Source organism: Aegilops tauschii, chromosome 7 (genome assembly GCF_002575655.3).
Source record: "Aegilops tauschii subsp. strangulata cultivar AL8/78 chromosome 7, Aet v6.0, whole genome shotgun sequence".
In the NCBI taxonomy this organism is placed as follows: domain Eukaryota; kingdom Viridiplantae; phylum Streptophyta; class Magnoliopsida; order Poales; family Poaceae; genus Aegilops; species Aegilops tauschii.
In genome coordinates this window covers 379,217,107-379,231,507 of record NC_053041.3, presented here as the reverse complement: position 1 = coordinate 379,231,507, position 14,401 = coordinate 379,217,107, and the positions used below count along the sequence as shown (strand labels likewise).

At 45.3% G+C, this 14,401-nt stretch overlaps 2 protein-coding genes across 2 annotated transcripts; one reads left to right on the top strand and one right to left on the bottom strand.

Moving 5' to 3' along the window:
- Positions 1–2,220: 2,220 nt before the first annotated feature.
- LOC109743175 (putative glycerol-3-phosphate transporter 1) lies at positions 2,221–5,708 on the top strand. Its single transcript, XM_020302252.3, has 3 exons — positions 2,221–2,413; positions 3,483–4,499; positions 4,648–5,708. The coding sequence occupies exons 2-3, from the start codon at positions 3,566–3,568 to the stop codon at positions 5,208–5,210; spliced, it is 1,497 nt and encodes a 498-aa protein (XP_020157841.1). The 5' UTR covers positions 2,221–2,413; positions 3,483–3,565; the 3' UTR covers positions 5,211–5,708.
- Positions 5,709–6,258: 550 nt separating this feature from the next.
- On the bottom strand, positions 6,259–11,161 carry LOC109743174 (vesicle-associated protein 1-2). Its single transcript, XM_020302250.3, has 8 exons — positions 10,921–11,161; positions 10,729–10,799; positions 9,757–9,838; positions 9,548–9,663; positions 9,200–9,361; positions 9,065–9,106; positions 8,345–8,422; positions 6,259–6,676 (listed from the first exon to the last, which is right to left on the bottom strand). Exons 1-8 carry the CDS (start codon positions 10,988–10,990, stop codon positions 6,566–6,568), a joined length of 732 nt encoding a protein of 243 aa, XP_020157839.1. The 5' UTR covers positions 10,991–11,161; the 3' UTR covers positions 6,259–6,565.
- Positions 11,162–14,401: the final 3,240 nt, after the last annotated feature.

Below are 14,401 nucleotides of genomic sequence, written 5' to 3'. Positions count from 1 at the left end.
ATTAATGTAATTAACATGTTTTTTAAATATTGACGATGTGATGGATACATCATCGAAGCAACGTGGGACATTAGATATAGGTGGTTGGATGGCTCAAATTATTTGGATTCATCAAACTAGTGGTTTTATTAGTACTTCCTTGAACTAAAACCACCACAATTATTTTGGATCGGAGGGAGTAGTAGATGGTAGATAGATGAAGAAGAAAAGTAAGCAAATGATTTGGCAAGGTCTAGCCCTATCCCATGTTGTCTCGGTCGTCCTTCCCGGCCACCACCCTCACCTCCCATCGCATATCGCCGCCCTCACTGCAGCTCGTTGTCATCATCGACGCAACAATTTCACTCGGTTGTAGTATGGCCAGTGTGTCACCAGTTGCAGCAAAAAACATCATCTGTCGTAGCTATCTGCGGTGTCGGTTGCAACTTATCCCCCAATGCCGGTGCGGCTCATCCCCATGCCATCCCAGCATCCGATGGCGTCGGTTGCAGCTCTCCGTCATACTTGTTGCAGCTCATCGTCGAGCCATCGCAACAACCCACGACCATGGTTCCGGCTCGCTGCAATGACCGTCACAGCTCGCCAATGTGTCGCGGTTCCAGCAAGCCGTTGCCCCCATTGCAGCATCCCATGGTCACAATTCTAGCTAGTTGTGTCGTCGTTGCAGCTCGACACAGTGACCGATGCAACTCGTCCAAGTCATGGTTCTAGCTAGTCGCTTCATCGTTGCACCTCACCTAGTGACCGACACAGCTCGTACCAGTCATGGTTCCGGCATCTCCCATGGCAGGTTCCAGCACGCGGTAGCCATGGTCACCGCATCGTTGTCGCCCGGTTCTAGCACACGGCTCCCATGGTCACAGCATCGCTGCCGACCGGTTCTAGCACGCGGCGCCCGTGGTCACAACATCACTGCCGACCGGTTCCAGCTGTGGCGGACGCAGTCGCAGCATCGCCGCTCACCGGTCCCAGCATGCGGCTATCTCGGTTCTAGCACATGACTGTCGTATGCACCACCCATCGCAACATCCCTCGCGCCCCACTATTGTAGTACGCGACAACCATGGTCGTAGCTCAAAGTCGTCGTGGTCCCAGCATGTGCTCGTTGTGGTCGTAGCACGTGCTCGTCGTGGTTGAGCATGCGGCCGCCGTAGGCCACCGGCGACACAACATCCACCACCACCATCAAAAGCACAAGATCGTCATCTGCAACACCTGCAGTTGCCTCCCCCCTGATTGTGCGCACGTACGGTAGCGGGGGGTGTGTTAGTGTGGTTGAAGGGAATCAGGTGTGTTGTGGGTTGAGGGGGGATTGTAGATGCGTTGGGTTCCAACCGATAAGGATGAAGGCAACAGAGAAGGATGGGAGGGGTGAGGGTGACCCGTGTGGCCATGTGGAAAGTGAGTCACTGTCCCGAGCAAACTGCGTAAAACGAAGCCGATCAACCGACTCAGAACATTTTTTACAAGGAGTGCAAAACTAGTGCTCCTCTTCCTTGGGTTTGCATGCGAAGTAGATGTTTTTATTTATTTGAGGGAACGTGTGAAGCAGATATTTTTATTTATTTGAGGGAATGTGCGAAGCACATCATGAGATATGGGTCGTGCCACCTTATGGTTGATTGTCTTGTGCTAAAGTGGTTCCAATTTTTATGACTGCAGGACATGGTTGTGATGTCACTTAAATTTGGGACTCCAATCCGTGGCGACCGTTCTCTAGGAATAGGAATGATGGCAAGCGCGGCCCCCGGATGGCAATTTGCATGGCTGGCCGGCTGGGGGTGGCTTTTTCAAAACTGTCATGGCATTTTGTTTAAATTGTGGGATGTTCTGGGCAAAAACTGCCACTGTCAGATCTAAATCTGACGGCTTTGAGGCTTTTGCCAGGATTTGATACGGCCAGCAAACGTCAAATAACATTACAGTAAATTTGTTATTAAGAACTACTAGGAGTATGAGTTGCCGTCACTTTTGAGTACGGGTTTGATGTGGCTTGAGAGCCTCCCCAATATATGACCGGTCTCGTGGTTGACGTTTAGCGTGACATGTAAAAGGGTTGCCATCGCCAGTTTGCCACTTTGGCTTGTGCTTGTGAACCCTGTGGCGTCAGTCTGCTCCAGACAATAAATAAAAGTGAAAGGGCAATATGGTCCAAGGGCATCGCCGTAAAATACCTCTGCAAGCTTGGCCTGCCATCAGAATAAATGCAAGCCAGCCTCGCTCGAACTCCTCGAGCCACCCAAACTCTCGAGAAAAAACAGACGGCAAGAGAGGAAAGAAACGCCCTCCTTCCTAACTTCCCCAGCCATCTCCTCCCGTCCTGCCTGCGCGTGCGCATTTTCACACTAAACCCCCAATCCAACCTGCCGCGGCTCGTCGCAGATCGGCAGAGCAGTCCACCGCCGCCGCGGAGGTGTGTTCTCCTCCCGAATCCCGGTTTCTTCATCTCCCTCCTCCTTCTTCCTTACTGATTCTGCACGCCCAATCCGTAAGCTTTGTTCCCTTTGCTTGTTTGGATCGTCGGGCTGTTGGTTTGGCGGCGAGGGGTGATGGGTTTTGGGGAGGTTTGGGTTGGACCGAGGGCAGGGAGTTGGTAAGGATTTTTAGTCGTTCAGGATTCATGGGGGAGAGAGAGACGATAATCTCTCCCGTTATTTCCTGAATTAGGTGCTTGTTCTGCTGGTGGTACTGCTCGGTAGCCGTGGATAGAGCATTTAAACAGTAAGTAATATTTTGGATTTCGAATATCCAATACTAAGTTTAGTTCCTGTGATGGAGACCCTGAAATTTTATCCGGGGATATTCAGGCCAGACCAGCCTTTCTCCTCCTACATCCACCACTTGGGGTTCTTTTTACCTGCCCCGATTAATAGTATGGTAAGTAGATACTTGATACTTTAGAGTCACGGCTAAGTCGGTTGATTGCTAAGGAACGCATTTGCACTCAATAATAGGGGTGAATTCTGATTTGTGGTGTTGGAGATAAGAATAGTGTATCATCAGTCCTTTGTACCATGTGCTCTCCATGATCTAGGTCACAGATGACGTGATCATATTGTGCGGAACAAGAGCAAGATGGGTTTCCGTTTTTGGTGATCTAGTGGATGACTTGCACTTGCGATCATTGAACTGGGCTAGCCAACATATTGATCAATTTGTTTCCCAAATTGCTTTGGATCATTAGACATGTGGATTTTTACCATGTTTGCGTGTTAACCAAATAGCACAAAGTTGTGTTGGGATTAACGGAGTTTAAAGTTTTATAAAATGTGTTGAATTATTGGGTGCATCCATTTTCCCCATATTTGCATGGTAACCAAAATTCTACAAAGATGCGTTTGGATCAGTGATTTCTAGTTTTTTAAAGCATGATTGCTTATGGATGTTACTAACCACTAAGAGATGTATAACTTCAGTTATCAATTTTAACAGAGAATCGCTCCATTTGCCCATTTGTCTTACATCCTCTTTGATGCTTTCAGGTGGTGATCATTCTTTTTATCAGGAGGTGTACATCTGCTTGGCCTCTGGCAGTAGCTGCAGTTACCAACAGTCGAGAGTTCTCATGGCCAAGTCTCATGAGACGACGAGTAGGAAACCTCCTGGCCTCCGGTTATTCAAAGGTGCCAAGGCTCTAAGAAATTACCAGACGCTCGTCTTGGTCCTTACATTCTTGGCATACACTTGCTTCCATATGACTCGGAAGATAACAAGCATTGTCAAGAGTGAGCTTGATCCCCAGACAAAAGTGGGGTCTGCCTGGGGACGATTGCACACACGCAACAGTCTCAACATTGGTTGGTCTCCATTTAACACCTCTGATGGTTCCACTTTGCTTGGTGAGATAGATGTAGCATTCCTTGCGGTGTATTCTCTTGGGATGTTCTTCGCCGGGCATCTTGGTGACCGCATGGACTTGAGGATTGTTCTAACAATTGGCATGATTGGCACTGCCATATTCACTGCACTCTTTGGTGCTGGATATTGGCTAAATATTCACAACTTCTACTACTTTCTGGTCTTTCAGATGATTGCTGGCTTATTTCAATCATCTGGCTGGCCTTCAGTCGTTGCAGTTGTTGGTAACTGGTTTGGGAAGAGCAAGAGGGGATTGATTATGGGTATATGGAACGCACATACTTCTATTGGAAACATATCCGGTTCGCTGCTTGCTGCATCTCTGCTGAAATTTGGATGGGGGTGGTCATTTGCCATCCCCAGCATCATCATGGCTCTTGCTGGGTTGGTGGTGTTCTTTTTCTTGCCGGTTAGTCCTGATGTAATGGAGATAGATATTGATGATGGGGAGGTAAACTCAGACAAGGATACTGCAAAGGAGCCCCTTTTGGAACCAGGCCAAGAAGTGAAACATAAGGCAATAGGATTCTTGGAGGCATGGAGGATTCCTGGAGTTGCACCGTTTGCTCTCTGCCTCTTCTTCTCCAAGTTGGTTGCATACACCTTCCTGTACTGGCTACCTTTCTACATCAGCCATACACGTAAGTCTTCTTATTCATCTTTCAAATCTGTATAACATTGTTTCCTTTGGTGCTTCGATAGCGACTCGGATGCCTGTATTTTTTTTCCTGTTATAACCTGAACCATGCTTTTAAGTGTTCATTCCTGATAGGCCTTTGCTTGTTTCAGCTATTGGCAACGAGTACCTCTCTGATGCGATGGCTGGCAGCTTGTCAACAGTCTTCGATGTTGGAGGTGTGTTGGGAGGAGTCCTTGCCGGTCACATCTCTGATCGCGTAAATGCACGAGCAATCACGGCCGCGAGCTTCATGTACTGTGCCATACCTGCCCTTTTCTTGTACAGAACATATGGAAGCATGTCGATGATGTCGAACATTTGCCTCATGTTCATCACTGGCATGTTTGTCAATGGTCCTTATGCCCTGATCACAACCGCAGTGTCAGCTGACCTTGGCACTCACAGCTCATTGAATGGTAATTCTCGGGCACTGGCCACTGTGACAGCAATCATCGATGGGACCGGGTCGGTTGGTGCTGCGATCGGGCCATTGCTCACAGGATACATCTCAACAGAGAGCTGGAGTGCCGTGTTCACGATGTTGATGGCAGCAGCACTTCTTGCTGGGCTCCTCTTGACACATCTTGTCTGTGCTGAGCTAAGAGGAAAGCTGTCTTCCAATGTGAGCAAGGTTGTCGCCAATGCACAAACTACCTGCTCAGATCAAGTATAGGATTGTAAGTATGGTCTGCTCGCGCTCACGATGTGGTATTATGCATTGGAAACAATTTTTGTAGTTCCATCACCTTCTTGGTCGACATCAGTATGAGTCTGAAATAAGCTGAAGGATGGGGTTTCCGAGTGACTTGCTCCGTACAAACTCCAGGAATGACTAGCAGAGGGTAGAAAAGTTATGTCCAGATTTTTTATTTAGACAAGATGGAGGTGAAAGCACCAAAAGTTTCTGAGCCCACATATAATTTCTTTTCTCTAGTGCCTTGTAAATATGAATTGGGCAATAAGTTTGGGCCTGTGTTTGCTTGTATCACTGCATATTTAAGCTTGTACGCATGTGATTGCTGTTTAGGGTAGATATAAGGAAATCTCCCTCTACAAGAGAGATCCGATTCTATCTGCTGGCCATCTTGATCCCCTTTTGTACTTGTAAATACGTCGAGTTGATAAAATTTAGAATTGAGATCCCAGAGAAGTGTTGGTCCAAGAAAACAAATGGTGTACTGATTATCTGTGCATATGCTTTCAGTTTCGTTATTACTAGAAGATAACTTGTGGTTTACACGCCTAACTTTTGGAGTGATCTGATATACACTGCTACTATAATAGTATATTCTTTATATAGTAGGAAAGGAACCTACATATACATGTCCTTTTGATGTTTCATTGTTGTATCTTTGTCCTGATCTAGACCAAGTCTATAGAAAAACATGCAAATATCAACAACAGTAAATATAGATATGAAGTGTTCAAAAAAAATGAAAGTGTATTTTATGATATTTCAAATGAAAATAATTTGGTGTTGTAGACGTTGATATATTCTTCTATAGATTTGTTCGAGCTCATAAACATGTAGACAAATGAAAACAGGTTTGGCTCTTCCTCCCGCATACCCGCTTGGTTAAGAAGTATGGCATTTTTTTATTAATCATTGATCAAAACTTAAACATGTCAAAATACACCATATATTCCAAACAGACTATAAAGAGGGGAAAATCCAGTTCTTCCACAAACTAGAATAGCAAATTACTGCGACAAAAATCAGATTTACCTTTCCAAATGGCACACACATTCAACTATGGACTGACAATTTCACAGTACAGGTCTAACTGAACAAAAGCAATTGATGCATTTTCCAATTTACAGCGTCATCATAGCGCACAACTCACCAATGAAATTAACAACAAAAGAAGCTTAAACTAGCTCAATATTTCTCACACATGTACTCCTATATTGACAAAACATAAAGGAGAACTTGAAGACATTTGATCTCGAATGATCTTTTCAAGTTCCCAAACATGACTAGCAAGTCCAGTTCCCTTCGATACGGTCAAGTGATACGGATGAAAAGAATTATGACTTCATCATGTAGCCCAGGAAGATCCCAATCAAAGCTACAATTATGACAATTACAAAGGAAAACCCTCCACCGCGCCTCTTGCTGACTTCCCGTCTCATCATATCCTGTGACATAAACAGAAAAACATGATAAAAGTGAATCACAGATTCGTGACAGAAAAGTAGTAAATATAAATTGTTTCAGACAAATATAGAAGAATAGTATGCAGTCTATATTTTAGGTAGGCATCACTATATATACAATTATATTGCCTAGCGACATGAGGTTCATCTAGCTGTCTATTGGCTTCATCGATGCACCACTATTTCTTTTATTTGCCATGCTCAAGTTCTTAAAAGGATTGTTCATATTAGCATGCAATAATCTAAAACGACACGAACAAATGACCATTTCGTTGAACGAACCTATTTCTTACAACCAAGATGTTAGACATGAGCTCAGAAGTTCCTATCCACTTCTAAATGATTCATCAAAACTCCTGCATCCCTCGGTTTGACTTTTTTTGGCCTTCAACACAGTTTCGACTATGATTTTCACTTATAGTATGTCTACAGAATTGGTATAAAGACGTATGAAATGAAACTATTTTGCAACACAAATACAACGATACTATTTATACATGCCCAATCCATACACTTTATTATATATCAAGTTGTCAAAGTTGTGCATTAAAGACCGTGCAAAATCAAGCGCGCCTTAGATTGTGGGAGTATGCAATTTCATTATTTCAGTTCACCTTTCCTAACAAGGATTTGAGTAGTTCAGTAGCAATGCACTTATAGTGGTTTCTTACATTGACATCAAGGGTGGTTTGCTAGAAGTACTAGTGAGGTTCCAGAAGTGTGGAAGTTGGGCAAGTGGTTATTTGGGTGGCTTTTAGTGGAAACTATTCTGGCTCCCTCTGTACATCAACGACTGTAAATACCACATTTATGAATTTGTATAATGAAGATTTTAATCAAAATATCGAAGACAGAGCCCGGTTTCAGGTTGAAATACAGAAACCAAAAATTACTCAACAGTAGAGAAAAACCCAAGCAAATGACGTTACAGTCCATAGAGGAAATTTGAATACTGTTTTAATCTTCAGAATACATAAATTGAAAAGGAAATCTTTGAAATGTTATGTTGGAGCTGAAGATTCTCCAGCATGACTAGTATCGAGCTGAGGTAGCAAAAAACAAACAGCATATATATGCAGATTGCTATGGATGTAGTTTTCTTTTGGAAAAATGTCTTGTAGAAGTTCTTTGGCATGGGAACAGCAACTTAAAACAATTCAGTGTTGACTAGCTTGGGATCAACAGCCAGTCTTGCGACAAGTCAGAAGTCACCATTCCAGCTTGGCATATATACATTTGAAAACCTTGGCATGTTTCATTTATTTACAGTTTCAACTATGGAGCTTTCATTTTCATCAATTTGAGAATAAACAGGTACATCCATTGCTATTGTTATTCCTAATGCAGAAAGCGACAGTTAGGTGCCTTTTGAGCTTCAAGATAGTTCCATATTACTACTTTAATGTAATAATTATGTTGGTTTGGTCCTCAAGTAAAAATGCCCAATACATCACAAGGAAACAAGAAGGGTGAAAATTTTCAAAACAGAAAATGATAGGGAGAAGAAGAAAACTAAAGCATTCACAGCAGCTTTATACTTTTAAGTTCCGCTTAGCACCAGTTGAATTTAGATTCTTAAATTTCAGATGATCATAGATGGTGGCATCTAGTAGGTGCTTAGTATTAGATAAGTTCCAATACTGCACTTACAAGTTCCTGTCTAATTTTATGGTTCTGTTGAATTGCAGAATTCTTTTCTTCGGTTAACTTGGAGATCAAAGCTCCAGCCTGCAAAACAAATTTGAGAATGTAAGATATTTCATATCACGAGATACTAAACCCATAGCCATTATTAAATAAACTAGATGATACCCCGCGCATTTCTGCAGGAACCTTGTTAAAACAAATGCATAACTAGGTGCTACAGAAACAACTAAACTAATGCAAAAGCAAATGTAAAAAACGATCTAGGTTTACATCTTAAAAACAATAAACATACAAAGTATGTGACCGAATGATGCATAAAAAGAGAAACTTCTGGATCGAACTTATGACTGGCATGCATGGCTTGATTCCCCACAAAAGAAAAGACGTGCGTAACTTGATGAGGTGCCAAGGTTTTCATGGATAGATTAATACAAAAAAAATGTAACTTATGACCACATGCATGACTTGTTGATGTGGCATGGCTGCATGGAGAGGAAAATTAGGTGGTGGGTTGCACCTACGTAGGAATAAAGGATGAGGGAAGAGCTAAACCACAGGAGAAGCCAATAAAATCGCATGAAACTTACCGTGATACAAGATACCAGTAATCAAATGTAACATAATGTGTAAGGCCACGACCATTTTCAGGAAACTAACATAATTATGAGCCAACAAATCATTGATGAACTTATTATTGGATCACACACTGGAATAATAACTGACCTCTAAAGATTTTTCTTGGGGCTCAATGCGTTCTCGCAGTGCCTGCAATGAATACAGAATCAAGTAATTTTCCCTCAACAGGGGGTGGGGGGTGCTAAACGAGTGGGTGCAAGTTCAACAATCATGACAACTCACCCTGGTGAATCCCCCAGCAGGACCATCTCCATTTTCTGATTCAACCCTAGATGGGGAGCCTTCCTCGGATTCTTCAGGAACTGGAGATGGTGGCTGTGGAGGTGCAACATAGGTGACTCGTAATTTCACCTCTTCAATCTTATTTCCAGATTCCTTCATAAACTGCAAGCCATTCAACAACACGACCAATCAATCAATACAGGTGTACCACCAAAGTCAACTGAGAAAAAGGATACAACTGAAACAAGGATTTTCCAGCTCCTAAGTTCGATCGACTAATGCCTTGATTCTCATATAAGTAATGCCTCATTTGATTCCTTAAGAAAGATATTAAGAGGGAAACATTACCATCTCTCCTGTAACATCCTTCACATTTATGCCAGAGGGTGCAACAACGCTCTGGACTAGGAACTTATCTTTGCACTGCATGTCAGATGGTACTTCTCGCTGTGCTTGCATTGTCACTGCAATAATATATATATGCACAATTATCACCAAAAAAGAAGATAACCTGATCACATCAAGAACAATGGGGAAGGAATCTAAAGATCACAAACCAACAACATCGCATGTAGATCGTGGCAAGACAACCCCTGTGTTGGGCCGCACAGAGTATTTCTTTGGGCTTGTAGTTTTCACCTGAGACAATGAAGAGAAAAGGAAATATAAAACAACACAATACAGCCTCTTTGAGTTCATGATTTCTTGCAAGCTTGGATTGAAACGATTCCACTGCAAACCGTTCTAACGATTTCAGTGTCATTATGCAGTTATACGCTAGAAGGTTTCACCTCTAACCATCGAATGGCAAGGAAAACAATGAAATAACATAGGTACACAAAGTAATCAAGAATAATAAACCTACGGAATCGGTTGTGCGCGAACGTCCGCATGCATGCCTCATAGCGTGAACGGCTCTGAACCATGCAATCACTCGGCTGCCATACACACATCACGCGTCATGATTCAAGTCAGGATGATACCACGGTGATGTGTTTGGTGCACAGTGTGTCGCAAGGTAGTGCTGTCTTAAACCTATACCACAGTCACACCGAGGGCTGTATTTTGACATTAAACAACCCATACAGACGATGATTAGGATATAGTAGTTGGCACCATATGCCAACAACATAACCAACTCCAAGGTGCATGCCATCAAATTCAAGGTATAGACAATCAAACAACATACAGACTTGAACAACCAAAAACCCATAAAGAATGACCGGCGATTATGTTTGAGAGAGAAATAACTCTGAACTGTTCATGTTCAATCTATACAACTAGTGAACACAATATTTGGTTCTTAGGCATCATATTTTTCGAGATCACTGATCAGGTCAAATCCAACGACATGATTCACGGAAACAAAAAATCGCGAATAACAGCTGTGACATGCAGATAGATGATATGCCACACCGAAACGTACAACGCATCAAAGCGCACATGGAACTGGTGCTGTTCTAGGGTTCCAGGACGATCTGTACGGAACAAAAAGATCAGCCAGAGATTTCTGGAAAGGACTAACGGACCTTGAAGGCGATGTAGTCGTCGCTGAGATTCGACAGCTGCATCGAGCAGGAGATCTGCTTCTTCAACTCAACTGCTCAACCAAAACAACAGACGAGAATCACAGACCAATCGATCCACGGTGGAAGAAGAGAGCAAAAAAGGAGATCTTCGCAGAGGGGAAAGATAGGGGGAGGGGGGGTAAGGGGGCGTACAGGGGAAGCGGAGCTCGATGGGGTCGATGCGGAGGAGCTCGCCGGCGGGGGCTGGTCCGGGGGAGGCCATTGCCGGAGAGGGGGAGGCAAAGGGGAGATCTCGGGGCGGTGGGTGCGAGGAGGGGAGAGGCGTGGAGGGGCGAGAAAGGAAGAAACGTGGAAATAACGAAGAGGAGTACTGATTTGGCTCTTGTTTTCCTTCCGACAAATTTTTCTTTGCAATTTCAGGTAGCCACGCTAAGACAAACCACCTTCTATCGTATACTCTCACGATGATAATAGACATTTTTAATATTTTTGATGAAAATGGCCTATGGCCGATTAGACCCTTTTCAAAATTACGTCAAAATGTAATTTATGCCTGCTTGGCAGAGAGGACTCATACAGCGACCAGGACGACTCACCTAGTGCAGTCGGTGACCTCAGCCAAGCCAATACATCATCTCATGATAGCGGATGCACCCGACTGGGTATTTAAGGAGATGGACAAGTGGATGTGGTCCTTTTTCTGGGCAGGGAAGAACAAGGTGAACGGCGGTCAGTGCCTCATTGCTTGGAGCAACGTGTGTCGGCCTAAGTGCTACGGTGGGCTCAACATGAAGAATCTTAAGCTACAAGGGCTATCAATGAAGGTTAGATGGGAATGGCTACGAAGGACGGAGCCCGACAGGCCATGGCAGGGGCTACCTATGATTGAGGACCGGGAGGCGCGTGAAGTGTTCGACGGCTTGGTCGGCATCCGCGTGGGGAGAGGCGACCGGGTTCTATTTTGGAGGGACCGATGGATTCACGGTTTCGCAGTTAAGCACATAGCCCCGTTGGTGTTCGCCACGGTGCAGACACGGACAACAGATGGTTGGAGGACTGCCAGCTGGGCTTCTCCTTCATGGCCCAACTACAGTTGATGCATCTCATCCAAGCAATTGGTACGGTGACACGGGACGCGGAGGGTATGGACGTGTTCACCTGGTCGTGCTCAAGTTCAGGCTCCTACACTACTAGATCGACGTATGACAGACTATGCTTGGGATACACCCGGTCGCCCATGGCGGCCTGCATTTGGAGAAGCTAGGCGTTGTTGAAGTGCAAGATATTCGCGTGGCTAACGATGCAACACCGCATATGGACCTCAGACCGGAGGGCTCGCCATGGGTTATAGGACGAGGCCTCCACTTGCTACACTTGCCTCCAGGAAGAAGATAAAGTCGAGCACATCCTATGCGCTTGCACCTATGCCTGTGAGGTCTGGCGTAGAATCTGGGATATCCTTGGCATCGACGTACTACGCTACTCGGTCGGCGACACAACCCTTGACTGGTGGCTTCGTGCAAGGACGACCTTTCACTCTGCCGAAAGGAGGGGATTTTACTCTATTTTCATTGCGACGATGTGGGCTTTATGGAAGCAACGGAACGCCTCGGTGTTCAATAGTATAGAGCAGGAGCGAACACCGAGGGAATTGGTGGTGATCTTGCTGGATGAGGTTGCCGACTGGAGGGCAGCCGGGTTGGTTGTAGGTGGCCTCCAACGTTTCGTGAGAAGTTAGTCTAGGTCCGTAGCTCGTTGTGGGTGTTGGCTTGTTCCCGTGCTACCCGTTTGTTCGCATTCGTGACGCATGTCTTGTAATTATGTCTATCCTTCTATAAAAATATGGTACGCCGTTGGCGTACTCTCGAAAAAAATTACATCAATCATCCTTGAACTTACTGGTGCGTAACAGAATCGTCATCTGACTTAAGAAACACTACGATACAATACTTATACATGCGAATATGTAATATCTATGGTCATGTATACGGTCATGAGTACGCTTTGCCGACACGAACACCCTCTCGCGAGAGCGACGACCATTTTGCGGAAAACCCTCGCTTTCTACATAATGAACCCGTGCCCCACAGCTTCGGACATCGTTGCGACTTTGCAGTAAGGCCGTCCTGACAACCCGAAACGCCCCTTCGTCGTACTCAAGGAAGACGACGTCGTGCAGTGGTGTGACAGGATCATCGTTGTGGCGACTGGAGAGTCTATTGCGCGGGTGATCTAGCACGGACGACAATGACATTCTCGTCGCCTGGTCTCAGTTCATGCGTTGGGCATACGATGGCCGGAGCACGGCCCCTCCTGCAGTACGGTAAGCACCATTGTCGGTCAATCCCGTCGATTTGGTCCACTTGCAGCTCAACAGCGAGTGTTTCGACTACTTTTCTACTGGTTTTTATCACAAATCATGGCTGATTCGAGCTCGTTCGCCTAGGGTCTACTCTGCATCGTAGGGTTTAGTTGAATGTTTTAACACTTCTGTTTTTTCGTTGGATTTTTCTTTGGTACTGAATGTTGGGGAACGTCGCATGCAATTTCAAAATTTTCCTACGCTCACGCAAGATCTATCTAGGAGATGCATAGCAACGAGAGGGGAAGAGTGTGTCCACGTACCCTCGTAGACCAAAAGCGGAAGCGTTAGGTTAACGTCGTTGATGTAGTCGAACGTTTTCACGATCCAAGTACCGAACGTACGGCACCTCCGTGTTCAGCACACGTTCAGCTTGATGACGTCCCTCAAACTCTTGATCCAGTAGAGGGTCGAGGGAGAGTTCCGTCAGCACGACGGCGTGGTGACGGTGATGGTGATGTGATCCGCGCAGGGCTTCGCCTAAGCACTATGACGCTATGATCGGAGGAGTAAACTGTGGAGGGGGGCACCGCACACAGCTAAGAGAACAATTGATGTGCCCCCCGCCGCCATATATAAAGGAGAGGGGGAGGAGGCGGCTGGCCAGGAGGAGGCACGCCAAGGGGGGGAGTCCTACTAGGACTCCACTCCTAGTAGGATTCACCCCCCTTCCTTCCAACAGAGAGGGGGAAAGGGGAAAGAGGGGAGAGGGAGAAGGAAAGGGGGGCGCCCCCTTCCCTTGTCCAATTCGGATTGGGCAGGGGGGAGGCGCACGCCTCCTCCTGTGGCCTTCCTCCCTCTCTCCACTATGGCCCATAAGGCCCATTAACTTTCCCAGGGGGTTCCGATAGCCTCCCGGTACTCCGATAAATCCCTGAACCTCTTCGGAACCATTCCGGTGTCCGTATATAACCTTCCAATATATCAATCTTTACCTCTCGACCATTTCGAGACTCCTCGTCATGTTCGTGATCTCATCCGGGACTCCGAACAAACTTCGGTCACCAAAACACATAACTCATAATACAAATCGACATCGAACATTAAGCGTGCGGACCCTATGGGTTCGAGAACTATGTAGACGTGACTGAGACACATCTCCGGTCAATAACCAATAGCGGAACCTGGATGCTCATATTGGTTCCTACATATTCTACGAAGATCTTTATCGGTCAAACCCATAACAACATACGTCATTCCCTTTGTCATCGGTATGTTACTTGCCCGAGATTCGATCGTCGGTATCATCATACCTAGTTCAATCTCGTTACTGGCAAGTCTCTTTACTCGTTTCGTAGCGCATCATCCCGT